Source organism: Oryza sativa, chromosome 10 (genome assembly GCF_034140825.1).
Source record: "Oryza sativa Japonica Group chromosome 10, ASM3414082v1".
Lineage (NCBI taxonomy): Eukaryota > Viridiplantae > Streptophyta > Magnoliopsida > Poales > Poaceae > Oryza > Oryza sativa.
Genome location: NC_089044.1, coordinates 6057357 through 6075410, shown reverse-complemented (window position 1 = coordinate 6075410; position 18054 = coordinate 6057357). Strand labels below are relative to the sequence as shown.

At 38.9% G+C, this 18054-nt stretch overlaps 1 protein-coding gene across 1 annotated transcript; it reads right to left on the bottom strand.

Annotated features, from left to right (window-relative positions):
* Window positions 1-10810: 10810 nt before the first annotated feature.
* Window positions 10811-13006, bottom strand: LOC107275842 (cytochrome P450 76T24). Its single transcript, XM_015758074.3, has 2 exons — window positions 12072-13006; window positions 10811-11592 (listed from the first exon to the last, which is right to left on the bottom strand). The coding sequence occupies exons 1-2, from the start codon at window positions 12975-12977 to the stop codon at window positions 10990-10992; spliced, it is 1509 nt and encodes a 502-aa protein (XP_015613560.1). The 5' UTR covers window positions 12978-13006; the 3' UTR covers window positions 10811-10989.
* Window positions 13007-18054: the final 5048 nt, after the last annotated feature.

Sequence of the window (18054 nt, the reverse complement as noted above, 5' to 3'; positions counted from 1 at the left end):
AACCATCCAGTGGTGGACCCAGCAGTAAAATTTAGCTATGGCGGATCAATGTGATATGACTAGCGTATTATACTCTTAATTAATGAATTAAATATAATTATACACAAACTATATACTACAATTGCACTTATTGAAATACATGTCACTAAAATATAAAATTACCACTATAATTCTATATTTGTCATGTGGTTTTTACAACCAAAATTTTAATTTTCTTTATAATATATCTCTATTTTACATATGTTGTCACTCATATCGACCTTTTTTCAGCATGTTGCTGCCTTTTGTGCATATGGTTTAGAGCTTGGATAGTCAGGCCAATCAACAGTTATTTCTGAAAGTAGAGAAGTAGTAAACCACTGTTACACTTACATCCATTTAACTAAACTGATAAACTTGTACTAAATCAGATAGCAAATTAATCATGTGATTATCATCTAAAATCAACATGCTAATGACCAAATGGACAAACACCAAGCTTGCTTTACCGGTGGCCTAGCTATGGCCCATGCCATGGCATGCCACAAGAGAAGTTCCACCAGTGCAACCATCCTGAAGTGTTGAAGGAGTGGTCGAGGTGGTTTTCAACTTCGGTTTTGACTGCATATGTGCTGAGTAATGGGTCCAGGTGATATTACGAAATTGGGTTGTGAAACTGATAATTTTTAGTGACTAATTTAATCTTCCATTTATGATAAGTATCATCCGCGTTTCGGTACGGGTGATAACCACAGGAGACATGGTGCTGTGATTGCGGGGCTTAAGAGCGTGTTCATTCAACAAGCCCAATCGATTTGTGTCGCGACTCCGGCTAAACCGTTGATTATCAGAACCTTTCGGAAGATCAGGAACCCTAGTCCACATCAACTAGTGAATGAACATGTTAGTTGCATAGTCAAACCACCACTATTGAGTTTAAATAAAAAGGTTATATTATCCACTTTTTTAAATACTTGGGTTGTATTCAATTTGATGATTTTTGTCTACACAACTGTAGAAAAGAAATTCTTGGTGATATTTGAAGTGCCATGTTTTTCTCATATAATCTATCATGTTATTGGCAATTATGATAACAAAGGAGAATATAATGCATCGAGTATATCTTTGTTTGAATTTGAATGTACCTCCTTTTTATGATGAGATGTATGCGTATAAATAATTCTCTATCTAGTTTTTTTAGTTTTTTGAATGAGTTGCAGGTTGGTTTGCAAAAAGGGGTGTTGCGAGCTGCGCAACACTACAAAGTGTTCATCGTGTGTAAACATTTTAGAACCTAACCTTATGGTTATCAAGAAATGAAAAGGTACCACTTAGGCCTAGAGGGGGAGAATAGGCTAAATTAAAATCTTAAGCTAGAGCGGAATCAACAATTTTGGATATTTCTGAATACAACAGAATTGCGACTTTCACGGGGTAATCAAGATCTAGCTTCCCACAAATAAGAATAACAAGCTCAACCATCAACTATATCTATAGCGGCACAAGTAAGCAAGACTAGAAGTGAGGAGAGGAAAAGTGATATCACCGAAGTTTTTGCAAGATGAGTTGTTCCCCGAAGTTCGAATCCTTGAGTGGATTCTACTCTCTATTGAGGAGCCCACAAAGAGCCGGGTCTTAGCTAACACTTTCCTCAAGAGATTGCATAAAGGACTTTTCCTTCGACTAGTGGTATCTCTTCCTTTTCGGATGCGAGATCCGACCTTCACAAACTTCTCTTAGCCAACCACAAGTAGATTAGTGGCTCAAGAGTGACACCTAGCCGTCTAGGAGTCCTGAGCCTCCAAGAGTAAAAGATGGAACAAAGATACCTTTGAGATGAAACTAGTGCTCAATGAATCTTCAGGAAGTCAACACCAAGCACTCACACGAACTCAAAACCACATCTCTCACACACACAGTCTGAGCTCAAGGATCGATGGAGAGGGGAAATGAGAAAGCAATGCTCAAAGTGGTCTCAAAGCAAAGCAAGCCAAGGGCGAAAATATTTGAGATAGCACCAGCAACCTTGACTTGGAGAGGGTGGGGGTATTTATAGCCACACCCGCAAATCTGCCCGTTAGTGGGTAAAGATTCCCTTTTTTGGAAATTTCCGAAAGCACCTTCGGAAACTTCCGAAAAACACCAGTAACAAAATTGACTTGAACAACATAGTTTGGATATTTCCGAGGAACATTCAGAAATTGAAAAGACCCTTTAGAAAATTCTGAAAAACACCATTACCGAAATTGGCTTTGCAACACAGTTCGGAAATTTCCAAAGCACCTTCGGAAAATCCGAAAAAGACCAATACCCAAAATGAAAGTTCACATCACTTCAGAAATTTCCGAAACATCCTTCGGAAATATCCAAAAAACACCAGTATCGTTTTTCGAAGGCAAAAATACTTCAGAAACTTCCGAAGTTGATTTCAGAGAACTCCGAAAAACTCCAGAAGCAATTTTAAGAACAAAAACCACTTCAATAAAGACTTTTGAGCACTTTTCTCATCCCTATAGTTCAAGGAACCATCCCCTTGATAGTGCGGCTTTCCTATTGACATAAACGAATAAAAAAATACATTTTACCATTTGCATATTGTGCCGCATCACATCGCTTTCTCATTTCGTCCTGGTTTTGCCTTAATCATCACATCATTGAGAGCTAACATTCCTTCACACATACTCAAATAAATTGTAAGTCCTCTCTAATCGCATTGTTATTAATCACCAAAATAATTAGGGGCCTAGATGCACTTTCAAGAAATCAACCTCACCTTACATTGTGAAAGATAAAGATAAGTTCATCAGGTTTGATGATAAGGTGAAACCGAGGACGGTTTCCAATCAAGAAGGGGAGGATGATGAAAACATCGCCACCATCGATATGACCACATCTACCTTACATGTTTACCAACCAAAGGTGCATACATTCTATGTAATATTCCCATGTTATATATATTTGAACAAATGAAACTACACCATAAGTTTCGTGTGTTCTCATTTTACAGAAGTACTTGCATGGATGAAGAGAGGGAGACCAAGCAGCCAGAATGCGTGGATGATCATGATTGGCGGCCAACCAATATTCTTCCCCAAGTCTACTCCCACTTCACCACGTCACTTTTGGTCCATTAAAGACGAGAGATGAAGTTCTACATGTTTTGGATTCGGATTCGGATTCGGGCTTCCTGGCAGCAGTAACTTCAAATAGATCTAACCGCTGATCCAAAAGGACTCTCGGGGCACATGAGTACTTGTTGGAAAACATATGTAACCTATTTTCAGATGGTTTTAGTCCCACATCAAAATTCCTCTTGAATTGTCGAGAATCTTCAAAACAAGCCACGTACCCCATCCAACCCAAGTCTGATATGGGACTTGGCCCATGTAATTATATCATTGGGTAAGCCCAAGGGGTGGATGTCCTAGGGCTAACCCTAAGATGTCCCTAATCATATTTATTCAGTAATTGTCATAGTTTAGAGTTGGGTTTGCTTAAATTATTCTGCCATCATAGTCTCGCCATTTATTGGTTTGTAAAACCCCAACTTTAAGTTCTTGATTAATCATTCATATGCAATCGAGTTATTGCATTTCTTGTTCTTGTATGTGTTCTTCGATTCACATGCAATGATTAGTATTTTTGGTGAGGTTAATCGGGTTTTGGCAGGGTTCATAACTAGAGAAGACGTGATGCTGCAATTGCATGGTTCGGATTGTGTTGATAGGAAATCAGGTCGTGTGTGACAAGTTTTCACCAAATCGATAGTTATATTCACCTGACCGAAGATTGGACACCCATTGTCATCAAAAGTTACCTGATTTGTCACCAGTTAAAGGAGTAGGAACGCTCATTGCTTGCCCATGTATCAGCTCCGTTCTAACAAAGTATGGGCCAAGGCCCAAGCCTTTTTTTTTTTTGCCAAATTTTGCAACTCAACTATGAGTTTTCAAAGCAAAAATGTACAGGGTGTGTTGGTTATTTGCCATAACAAACTATTGGTGTTGCCACAATGTTAATATTTTGTTTGGTTGGTAACCAATTTTTGGCACTACATTGCCATCTTTTTTCTTGTTTGGCTAGTTTTTGCAAGAACACGGGACATAGTCTTGGGTAACAAACCAAATGCTAGCGTAGCTACTCTTGCCAATTTTTTGTTTAAGAAATATATTAGAAATGCAAGCAACCAAAACATATGCACACTCACCCATATAAATACGTACACACACAACCTACCCTTATAAGCACCATCGAAAGACCAGCATATATTAAGATTGACGAAATCACCATAAGCGCCTCACTATCGACGGGTACATCGCACAAGAATAATTAGCCCTAAATGCGAACACTCTTGCCAAGTCTAAAACTTTAACCTAAATGGGCATGATCCACCACAAGAAACCCAACCAAATTGAGCTACTCTTACTTCACACTCTTGCCTTTTTTTTTTTTGCACCTCGACAGAAAATTTAGCAACAGCTAATTCATACCGATAAAAAAGGATTAGCAATGCTACTAATCACCACGGACACCTCATACATCACCTACCACTGATAGAATAACTAGACGTAAATGCGAGTGCTGGTAAGTCTAAAACTTAAAACCATATTAGCAGGTTACAGCATAAGGAACCCAACCAATTAAACTATGCTCACTTAACATACTTGCCAAATTTTTTGGTACACCTTGACCAAAATTTTAGCACTAGCCAATTCGTACCAGTACAAAAGAATTGGCAAGGCTACAAATGGCAAAGAACCAAATTACAAGCCCATAGTTTGGCTAGGCCTGCTCGCTCTGCTAAGTGCATGCGATAAAGTTTATGCGGCAAAAGAGAACACGCTTTGCTAGTTACTAGTGTAAAAACCGTGACAACAATGAAATATCGATAGCTAGGGCAGAAGGTTTTTAACCAACTCACTATTGAAAAAGAAAAGAGAAATACGATCCATCCAAAAAATATAAGTAATAATAATCAACGGTGGACTGGCCAACAGTCTCTAAAATGGGCCTAAGCACAGAACCATCACATTATAAAATGTTTTGATTTCTCTATTACTTATCTAGAATTGCTAACATCCATATGAATTTAGAAGCATATATGTTATAATGTGAAGCCTATTTAAAACCCAACACATGTTATAATGTGAAGCAGAGGAAGTAGTATTTGTGAGTGACATGGCATTACAGAATTTACCGTTATTTACGTACGGTACCATAGATGTCAGATTTTATGATACAAAATATAAGGGCTACCACAATATGCTAAAAAAAAGTGATCTTAAGTAATAAATATATAGTTAAGGTGCATATACATTGTACAAGTTAAAAATAGTAAAAAGTTTCTTGTGATGTACCTTAAGCTTACAACTAACCTTAACAAAAACAAGTACTTATTCTTTCCTTTACTTTCTCTCTCCTCAAATCACTTAAGAGAGTTGGGAGCCACCTTAAATTTTATTGAGAAGGCTAATCTCTTTTTGCGAATCGAAGAACACAAACAAGAACAAAGAAGATACAACCAAAATTGTAGATGAATGATTTAGCTCATAAGTTGGGGTCTTACAAACCGAACTAGCGGCGAAATTGTTCTCGATAGAATAATCTAAACAAAACCCCAAACCCTAAAGGTGACGACGGGTACTGATATATAGATTTTAGGGTCGTGCAACCAACCCTTGATGCAACCCTAATAGGTTCCAACACGATACACGGACCAAAGGCCTAAATACGATGACACAGCACTTGAAGACATCAACTTGTTCGGTCAACTAGAAAGGAAACCCGCGCAGATGCGCGGGTGTCTTATATTACTGTTTTATGAACACAACGCTAAAAAAAACCATATTTGTTATTTCCTCCGTTTCATATTATAATACTTTCTAGTAATGCCCACATTCATATATATGCTAATGAATCTAGACATATATGTATATGTGTACCTAAGATTCATTAATATCTATATGAATGTGGGCAATGGTAGAAAGTCTTATAACCTGAAACGGAGGTAGTATAAGATATCGTTATTACCTTATAATAAAAAAGTATCTACATTGTCAAATAGACCCTAGATAATATGTTAGATGATAATAATTTCTCCCAGATTCTAATAAAAATGACGGCACCCGGTTACGTATAAATTCCCATATTATCAAGACTACTTATTATCATTGTTTTGAAACCCGGGCATATTTAATAGATGAAATTGCATATGTCCTATCACCAAAATTAAGCCTAATACATTATTAATATACTAAAAGGTTTACCATTAATCTGAGTGTTTGGGTCTCACTTATTTCCAAATCCATATATAATTATTGCAAGAATCCCACTTCTATAGGTTAATGGAATAACACCGTTAAAATTTGACATAAATACCCCTCTAACGGGTGAAGCTTGCCATAGCCGCCAAGGCTTTCTTTCTCCATTACCTTGAAAAAGGGGTCACGCATCCATGTAGCCATGTCACTTAAACCTGGCGTTGAGGACAATTATCGGCATGCTCGTAGAGGATTACAACGGTAAGTAGAAAGTTGAGCACTATTACCAACAGTGACCTCCAATAGGGCCACCTAAACTCAGCCATATGTATGCCTTTGCTGATGCTTACAACAACGTAGCAAGTTTTCTCATCCATGTTTGATGTCCTTCAACGAAGGACAAGAGAGATGATGGAGATGATAAACATAGTTTTTCTCACAGAAATAGTTTTATTTACGTTTTGAGTAGATTTGTGGTATAAAGTAGACATGATTTGTTTATAATGTTAATCGGTACTATTTAATATTTTTTATGGATACAATATTCTCTTTTGAAGATAAGCATGGTTGATCATTCGACTGTGCTTAAAAAACTATACATAAAGAGACATATCACGATGATAATCTAAAAAGCATCCTATCATTAGTATTTATATTTTGACCTAGATCCTTTTTTTGGCAACATTTGCTTTTAACACATGTTGTTCGTAATAATATGAAAAACTTTCACTAATTCCAAGAATATATTTATTTTCTCAAACTTATTTACATAATTAATTTGTTCAAGTGCACTTATAGGCATCGTTCGTTCTGGTGAGATAGGGGAGATTGAGTCTCGTTTACCGCGCGCACGCTTTTCAAACTACTAAACGGTGTTTTTTTTGCAAAAAATTTCTATAGAAAAGTTGCTTTAAAAAATCATATTAATTCATTTTTAAAATTTAAAATAGTTAATACTCAATTAATCATGAGCTAATAGCTCACCTCGTTTTGCGTATCTTCCCAATCTCCTCAATCCCCTTCTCCTCAAACACTCCCATAGTCAAGTTAGTGGGGGATATGGCATACATATAGCAATTATGCCCGACATATTAGAATTCATCAACAATAATAAAATATATCATGAGTAGTTTAATGTGCATGCTATTGGACTGCTCATTTGTAGCTAAAACTATTCTGCATAGAAAAATCATACATATAACCATCATAATCCTTGTTATGGATTAAGGTGCTTGTGTTATAGAAAGATCATTGACTCGAAATATTTTTTATAGTATTTTTCACATTACCTTGTATTTAAGAAAGAATTTTCCAGGTGATAGAAAACTTGGGAGCAAAGAAGGGATTGGGTAAAACTTTAGGGTCACATAGAAAATTTTCTCTAAAATATGTTGTGAAATTATTTTAAAAAAATATCATGACATTAATTATTTTATGTTGGTCTTATGTGTCCTGATGTATTTAGCATTATAATATCATTACTATAAGTCCACGGTAGTTCATTTAATTAGAGGAATACAATATGATCACAAATTGAATATCTGATTCAAAAATAATTTAAAACATGGACGTATGTTTAGAAGTAATATGTTTTATTTTTATATTATAGAAAATTATATAGACCGTCCTTTTTTCCCCATGATACTAACACGCGTATACATGTTTTATTTGGGCTTTAACTTTTTCTACTCGCACGTACTACGTATGGTATTTTGGGTTTTTTGGCTGGTGAACAGTACATCGGCTTTAATTATTTTTTATCGTAAGTAAATACGTTGTTAAATTTTCCCAGCGAAATAGTTACGTATTTTGTTTGTATATATACACGGGAGATTTGGTGGAAGGGATTAATTTTGTTCAATAGATCTAATCTAATGGTGTATACTAATGGGCCCACCAGTTTAAATGAAAATCGATGGTGAGATGGTTTGCTTTTCTATAAATTATTAGAAAGTGCCACGTGGCGGCCTAGGAATGTCTGTAGGAGTCCACGTGGCCGCTTGAGAGCGTTTGTAGGAAGTTTAATGGACTTTTAGTATATAATAGATAGATAGATTCCCATTGACTCGGAAACAATTTGGATGTGGGACCAAAACCATTGGAAAGGTTATCTTCTTAGCTTTCCATCCATATAAAGAACGCCCCAATCCGAGCACGTATGCGACCTGGGCACCCGTTTTAGTGTAGACTAGTCATGGACTCTGAATTGCACTCGAAGTCGGCTTGGTTTGGGCCTCCACCTTGACTTGCATGTCCTTGATGATTCTCCATGGCTCTAAGTCCTTCTCCAAGTGTCTCCTTGTCCTCTCCATTGTTGCTAATCACAATATAATCATTAGGTAGCAATCTATTCTCAAATTCATACAAAGAAGAACATAGGAATGAGCTCACCTCTAAATTCAATTGTCGCGTGCGAGCTCTTGTTATCGGTCCTTGAATGACCGTTGGAGGATTGTTGTGTGTATCCGAAGGAGTGATGTCCGCATCGCTAGTTGTAGTATGGATATAAGTGAGACAACACACAACTTTTCTTTCTTAGAAGAAACATCAAGCAAATTGTTTTATGACAAAGGTATTTCAACAGTTGTTTCCAATATGGGTTGCTCTAACGTAACATATGTAGTGGGCATATTTCGTACATCATAACTATTCATACCTTGAGTAAATGTCGCACCATTATCATCACCATTGTTCTCATCTTCAGAAATTGTTGGCGCTTGCTCAATTAAACTTTCTTAAAGCATGCATGGAGCAACGAGTAGGCCTTCTTCCTCTATGCCTTTCTTCTCTTCCTCTTTATCCTGGTTGTTCTCAAATACCTAGAAAATGTTAGTAAATCCAAAACTCATGCAACAAGTGGCGGTTATGGCACTGTTGCAGCGGTGGATGAAGGTCGTGTACTCACTGGCGGTGGTGTAGTATGAAAATGAAGGCTTAGCTAGTCCAGTAATGTTAATCTTTCTTGGCATGCAGGATGTGCCAAAATTTCTCTGGTTCTTTCGTTGATGTTCCTGCAACTCGTTTTCTACAAGCATAGCAGGCTGGAATAAACTATTGATAGTAGTAAATTCTTTATTATAAACAATATCCTGAATTTCGCTCCTCAACCCACCATAAAAACGACCAATTGTATCCCCTGCTTCATCTACTACTCCGTAACATATCATACACTTTTGAAGCTCGAGTAGTATTTATGAACAATCATATCAACTTGATATTAATGTTGTAATTTCTTATGCAAATCACGCTGGTAAGAAAGAGGAACAAATCTATTACGCATGACATCTTTTAGCTTATTCCATATAGCAGGTTGTAAGTGGATATCGCTTAGATCATTCCACTAGATTATTGCAAAGTCCTTGAACACACTAGTAGATTGTCTAAATCTATGTACCTTAGGAACTAGGTGTGAGTTAAACTTTTGTTCTACTATCATCTCCCAATCAAAGTATTCCTCAGTATCACAAGCACCAGAAAATGATGGAATACTAAACTTGACTTTAACAAAATTATTACTTTCCATACATTGACGTAGTTGTTCATCTTGTGTTGCTTCATGGCCAACCTCTCCATGTTCATGGGTACTATATCAGAGGAGTAGAGAGCCATTGAACTCGTGAAGTCTATCGTTTAGAGTAGCTAACCATTTTTTCTCATGCTCAAGGGAATTGGTTATGTCTAACTAGGTAATAGCCACTACTGGAAAATTAACTATTGCCACATAAATATTGCAACGATGTATAAATTGTTGCAATTAGTTACACTGTAGCCACAATTTTATTTTTTGTGGTATTTATAATAGTATATCACCACAATATATAATTGTTGTAATAATAGTATATCCACCCTTTTCATCGCTTGGTCTATTGTACCTTGTATCTGAGTGCGACTGACACACTCGTTGAAATCCTTAGTGTTGCTAACTCCTCCTCACATTTTTAGTGAAAACACAGAAGAGTAAAGAAAAACTCAAAGAATTACCCCTATCAATTGCAAGGCAAGAATTGAACTGGAGGCTAGCAAATGGAAGCATATTTCCAAGCTATGACAAAGTTCTTACCAACAATGCTAATGACGGTCAGCGAAATATTTTGGGTGTAATTTTGGGAAATTTTTCTGTGAATTTTTTTTTCAAGTACAATAACAGATCCAACTCTTCATTATGAAATTATGGAGATTTTTTAAATATAATGTGAATTATTTTTAGGGACTTTTTTCAGGTTGAAAATGATTACCATAGACAGGCAACCTAAGATGCCTGCCCGTGGAAATCATTTTTCACAAGTGGGTGATCTAATTTGCCTGACTGTGAAGTTTGATTTTCAGTGCCGGCTGTTTCCTGCCTACAAAATTGATGATTTCTGCGCTCGTCTAGATATAGGCGGACCGTCGATCTAGATACTTCGATGAATGGAATAACACTTTGTTTCATAAAGAATCTAATAAAGTATCTATGATTGCAATAGCACATGACTATATCACCAAATCCTAGTAAACATTTTCTTCGAAAGGAACATACTCTATTGTCAAAATGACATGTTCAACAATTCCGGAAGTCACATTTTTCTAGCTATAATATTTGGCCGGGTAGGCGGGCCATGGATCTAGATACTTCTATGAAATAACACTTTGTTTCATAAAGTATCTATGATTGCAATAGCACATGACTATATCACCAAATCCTAGTAAACATTTTCTTCGAAAGGAACATACTCTATTCTCAAAATGACATGTTCAACAATTCCAGAAGTCACATTTTTCTAGCTATAATATTTGGCCGGGTAGCCATTGACACCGCTAATCCAAACTTCTCAGCCATGTCTAAACCATTCCTGTTCACCATTTGAGGCATTGTCCATTTAAATTGGTGCATAAGCGAGCCAAGTATCATGTGCAGCATTCGGTTGGCAAGAGGCAATCCAATGCAAATGTGCCTCCCTGAACCAAATGGAATGAATTCGAAGTGTCTACCTGCAAAATCGATATCTTTTGTAATGAATCTCTTGGGGAGGAACTTTTCTGGTTGTATCCAAACTTTAACACTTTGATGAATAGCCCATGCATTCACTATTACTTTGCTCCCTTTGGGGATTGTATGTCCTTCTATTTCTACTGTCCTCTCTGCCTCGTATAGTCGCAAAGGCACAATTGGGTGTAGCCGTAGTGTTTCTTTAACAATTGCTTGGAGATAGGGAAGTTGGCCAATGTCAGATTCTTCAACTTGAGATCTAGTGCCCAGAACCATTTTTATTTCTTGTTGTAACGTTTTCATGATTTCAGGATTTTGAAGTAACTCTGCCATTGCCCACTCTACAGTAGTTGCGGTGGAGTCACTCCCCCCAACGAATAAATCCTGAAATTCATTCAAATTGATGATTACTGCACAGTTTATTTCAACATATATACAATATGTACAGTTATTGAAGTTCCGATCTAAGGGCGGATCTACAGTGTCAATGCCGGTATCAGGTGATATCGACGACTTCAGCATATATGGTTAAACTGCTTGTCTATATATTATAACACTATGATATAAGTATGATGAGTATACTACAATATTGATAGGCACCTTATGACACTAACGAACCAATTTTTTTTGATCCGTCACTGTTCTGATCGGACTGACAATATGTACATATCAGTGAAAATCAATTAAAACAACAAACGTAATATATATGTCCATTTAGAATTTACAAATAACCATTTTGAACGACTGTGTTTGACTCCTTTTAGGTGTAACAAAAACCTTGTGTTTTTATTTTCATTCCAAAATGTAGTTATGTAGAACATGTATTTTTTCAGTGGTCAGAGTTCGGGAGTTCTTTTACTTACCGTGAGCAACGCCCTCATCAAATCACGGTTTATCACCTCGTCGTCGCCATCTTCCCGCTCTTGCTCGGACATGTCAAGGAGCACGTCGAGCAAGTCCATGGCCTCGCCGCCGCGGCCGCCGCGCAACTCCCTGCAGCGCATCCGATGGTCGATCTGCGCGTCCACCAGCCGGTACGTGTTCTTCATCAGCTCGGCGAGCCTGCGACGCAGGCCCTGGAGGTCGAGCGCGGCGACCGCCGGGAAGAAGTCCGAGACGTTGGGCGTCCCGAGGAGAACGGCGGCCTCGCGCGCGACGTCGCAGAGCACGTCGAGCGTCGCCGCGTCGAGGCGGGTGGAGAACACGGAGCGCCACAGCAGCTCCACGTTCGCCGCGAGCGCCAGGCGCCCCACGTTGACCGGCGCGCCGCCGCGGTGGTCCGCGCGCTCGGCGACGCGCCGGAGGAGGCCGCCGACGATCTCGTCGCGGAGCGGCGCCAGCTCGGCGAGCTTCCGCCGCGAGAACAGGTGCGCCGCGCCGAGCTTGCGCAGCAGGCGCCACTTGCGGCCCGGCGGGAGGACGAACACGGAGTTCTCCGCGTGGCCGCCGGCGTGCCACGCGTCCTGCCGGCCGCGGCCGGCGAGGCTGGCGTTGTGCGTCTGGAGCACCGCGCGGGCCGTCGCCGGCGAGGAGGCGACGACGCAAGTCGCGGCGCCGAGCCGGACGGTCATGAGCGGGCCGTAGCGCTCGGCCAGGCGCGCGAATGAGCGGTGGGGGAGGTCGCCGATGTCAAGGAGGTTGCCGATGAGCGGCAGCGGGCATGGGCCGGGGGGAAGACGGCGGCGAGCGGCGGCGATACGTTGGAGGAGGTGGGAGAAGAGGACGAGCAGGAGTGAGAGCATGATGCTTACAAGCAAAAAGGAAGCCATTTTCGATGAGGCGTTGGCGACTTGGCGATCGAGTTGCCGACCAGCAAAATGCACTCATGCATTTATAGGCGAAATGAACGTACGTACATACGTGGTTGAATGTTCTAAAAATAATAATTAAAAGAAAAAGAAAATACGTGGTTGAACGGCACACGGTTAGCGTGGCAATGGCTACCGATAGTAATTAAAAGATTCAAAGGCGATGACCGACCTGGTTTTTTTATGTTTTGAGACTGAGAAGGACTAGTGAGATATGATTTGACCATGTTGCTCCATCTACTTGAAATATTAGTAATAATTTAAATGATTTGATGCTGTGTTCGGTTCACATTGCTGGGAATGATCATTACGAAACAACTCGTTAGTCATTAACTAATTAATTATTAACTTTTTTAAAATAAAAAAATAGACTAATATGATTTTTTTAAAGTAACTAAAAGCTATAATTTTTTTAAAAAAACATACCTTTTAGCAAACTGTGCACATGAAAAATAAAGTAATAGAGGTTACGAACGAAAAAGTGAAAAACAAAGTCTTTGATAGAGGTATTAAATAGGGGTCAAAAACTTATATTGTCTCCTGAATTGGAATGAATGAGAGAGGTCCGTACTTCTTTGGATTATAATAAGGTCAAATTCAAGAAGTAGTAGCAGGTATTATTTGTAGTTTAGTGATAAAAATCATCTTATATTTACAATAAAATTTAAATTATTTTAATTTAGGATGGAGGGTTGTAATAATATTAGTGACATTCCAATAAGCCTATATAGAGTTGTACCATATGGATTAACTGTGTCACGCGCTTTAAGAACACCATAGCAAAGCAAACAACTCATTTAGCGGTAGAAGCCTATAAGAATGTTTGATGTTAAAAGAGAAACAAACATATAGAGACAACTGGAATGGCACGGTTGATAACCTTTTCTAATCTATTTTTTAATTTATAAGTATACAATATTTGAATTCATTATCCCTATAAATGATTATGGTCGTTTTAACTTCAAGTAAAATAAGTGGTTTATCTGTGTAATCATCCGCCTAAAGCGCGAGGTCGTCCTTCAGCTTATTGAATATATAATTAAAGATCCTATTTCACTATTATAGAAACGGTTTTAAAGTGGCTAAAACTGATCTTCACATAAGGTTGGTCGGCGACAATTGAAGATTGAAATGCAAAAAAGACTTCAAATTAAAATGTTGTCAATCAACATCATAGATCTGGTCACCACATACAATTTTTCTATGAACTTGTTTAAATCCGAGTTTTATGACAAAGTTAGTTTCATATCTGAAACCAACAACTAATATTGTTATTATCATTATATAGTTGCCGGCTCGTAGCTAGAACGACATAAGTCACTTGTTAGTGCCGGATTGTATCTAGAATTTACACCTATAACCTCAACTCAAATCCTCTATTTTTATGTAGTTGCAACACACTCAAATCCTCTATTTTAACTCCTATAAAACCTATTATGCAAGTGGCCATAACACTTTCTCTAATTTGAGTCATCCTGATCGTTTGATTAGCCATACACCCATGCTGCGTGACAAACTTGTAAGCATTTCAAACGCTTTGAGTAGCACAATCCAAATTATTTTTGCATGTCTATGTTTGGTATTTTTATTTCAAGTTCTGAAGATGTTTATAACCATAAAGTCTTGCAAAAATGCTCGGGGGATCAACTGTTTTAAAATTTCACAACCAAAAACTTATTAGTGTGGTTATAATAACAATGTAGTAGCACTAATGAGTGAGATAATAGTGCTGGCTAGTTACACAAACCAATACCGATTATCCCTCCATAATAAGTATCGATTGTTCACTAGAATTTGGCACTGGTTTGGTGCCATCAGTGCTAGTTCTTGTCTGCAGAGCGCACATGGTTTGAGAGGACATGTAGTGGCGCTATGTTTTATCCAATAGACAGTTAGACACTATAGAGGTGGCACTGATAGGTTGTTATGTTATAATGTGTTTTATTCTATTTATTTTTATTATAGATATTAATTATTTTTCTGTAAACTCACAGAAAGTTAATAAGCTTCTTCGATTTACCGCAAAACTACATCTTACATACATTACATACGTAGAACGACGAAGGGTGTAATTTGGTAGTTTGCAGAAATTGCCGAGTGTCGGTTCCATCAGATGATCAGATCTGCTCTGTCGCCCTCTCCACCGTCCACGTACGTGCTTCTCACACTGCTGTCAGCAGAGGTGCCTCTATTGCTCCACACGGCTTCACGTATATACACGGAATCTATGACGCGTAAGTAATCCAACTGTTTTTTTTTTTCCCCTGCACGGCTTGATCTGCCCAGATCACTTTTGATTCAAGTTAATTATGTGTATAGTACGTATATTGCCGATTCGTGCTTGAATTATAAAATACTTTAATCTAGTATAAGTCATTGACTTAAGTTATTAGCGGCTTCACACGTGTATATATGATGCAATATAATATATTATATTGTTTAGTTTATTACGTGCAAGTACTAACATTAATTGCTCTCCAATGTTCGAGGAACACGAATTTAGAAATACACATTTGGAACGTGCTTTGTGTGTTTGGTTAACTTCAAAATTGTACATATAGAACAATCAGATGCTCCAATAATTAATCACTATTCCGCAGCTCGCGATCCTTTCCCAGAGAGATGTATATCATCTGCCCTCACACTGTTGTCCAGCAACTCAACGTGTTCCCACTAACTGGTCAGCCTCTAATGCGGAGAAGTACGCATACACTTCTAAAAAACTCTAATAGGTAACGGCACATAGGTGATAGTTTATTTAAAACCAGCACCTATATACCTTTTCGTATCTTGACGGGGTGAAACGGGTACCTTTGAATACTATAGGTTCTGTTTATACAGTAAAAACCAACACCAATGCTGTAGGTAATGATTTTATAAAAGAAACGTCTCCTATAATATTTTATATGTATTGGTTAATTAAAACCGACAACTACAGTACAATAGGTACCGGTTTCTAAAAAATTGGTACCCATAAAATCCAAACTGAGCCAAGCCAGGGTAGCCAAGTGCACGCGTCGACCTTATTCACTCATCCACCGGTCGCTCCCCTCTCCCTCCCCCCTTCTTGTCTCCTCTTTCTTCGCTCTTATCGGGCTTCTCTCATTCTTCGCCCCATCCTCAACTCCCTCTCCGTCCACTGCCCCTCCTCTCTCCCTCCCCCCTCCCTAGCCACCTCCCCCTCCTCTCCACTCTCTCTCCATCCAGCGGGAGCCCTCTCCTCTCCACTAATCAGCTTCTCCTCAGTGAGGGCCCTAAGGATCTGGCTGGTGTGGAGACAATGGTGACGACGGTGGCTGTGGGCAGCGGCGACGGCGGTGGTCAAGGATGGTGCTCCTGCCCAACGACGTCACGCTCTGCCTGTCCATGCCCCTCGCCGCGGGGCGCAACCGCCACGACGCTTAGTGTGCAACTGAGTGCAGTAGTACTAGGACTCTGGACAAAGAAGGAAGTTCATATGCATTGCTAGAATAGTAATTAATGACTTAGGCATGGTGTTTAGGTTTGAAATTATCTTTGTTGTTGTGTACTCCACGGAAAGTGAGGTAGGCGGTACGTGGTGATAGCCTTATCCGTCCCATGTATCCCTCTATGTTCGGCACATCGTAGAGCTCAAGACCAGACTTGACCTGGTAGACCAGTGGAGGGCCGGTGCCTAAAGCATATGGTAAAGTTTTACTTTTAACTTAAGTAGCTAATTCAAAGACATAGGAATCCTCTCTAACTAAACAATCATCAGTTGTTGTCCTTTGATTGAATTATGTTCATAGGTAGTACACACACGTTTCTCATGTTCGATACCTTAGAATACTGTAAGGGTAAGTGCTACAACGGTATTCGTGTACTTGCAGATTTTTCTGCGATAGTATCAAATACCAACAATAGGAAAAACTAACGGCTTCATCTTTTCGCTTATGCTTATCCGTATCGACCAAAATTTTAATTTTTAACTTTAAATTTGGAGTTGATTTTGTAATTCTTTTTTCATCATAGTTTATTCTTCAGCCTTTGTTTTTAGATCATTTAGAACACATATATAAAATTTCTATTCAAAATTAGTTTTCATTTGCAAATAGATTGTTTCGCTTTTTACTCTTACCAGGTAAACGATGGGGTTGTAAAATTTTAAAAATATTTTCACCTCTCTACTTTTTTATTTTTTCTGTCTACCTAAGAGAAGAAAAGATGTTTTTCTATGTGATTTTATTTCTGTCTACTAATAGGTAAGCGCCATCAATGTATGCTATGTCAGCGCACCAAATAGGTTAGAGCCCGTTTAAATCTACATGACATCCAAGATAAGGTTATTTAAATCTACATGACATCCAAGATAAGTTTATGAGCAGCTCATGCACTTCACCTTTTATTTTAGTTCAAAGTAGTATGGTTCATCTGTCATACAGAAATAAAATGGCCATGTGAGTCGTTAGATATACGTCTTATTGTTCTAATAATGAAAGACGAAGTTATCGATGTCTATGAGACAAATAAACACTCTCCCAATTCTTAGGAGATATGTTCTCTGTAACTGTAAATTGAAAAGGAAAAAGTACGAATTACCCATAAACTATCGAGGTCGATCGAATTAGCCCCCTAAACTCAAATACCACACATTTTATATCCTTAACCATGCAAACCTGATAAATAACCCCCTTAACTCAAACCAGTGGTTTTTTGGTACTACGTGGCAATTAATTTTTTTAAAAAAATGTTGGTGAGCCCCATATGCCATATGCTCACCCTCTCTATCTCTTTCCTTAATCCCCAATTCCCCATCATCTCTCTCTCTCTTCTCCCTTCCCTCACCTCCATCTCTCTCTCTCACCGAACCGGGCTATGAGGACCAGGCCGATGGTACCGCACAGTGGCCAGTGGTAGGAGGTGCTCGAGCCCGTGCGAGCACAGCCGCGGGCAGCGATAGAGGCAGCAACCATCGTGCGTCTTGTGGCCAACAATGGCACACGCTAGGGGGCAGAGATGGCTAACAAAAGTTGCGGTGGCAGTGTTTCCGGGGAGGAAACGGGTCTGCGGTGGTGGC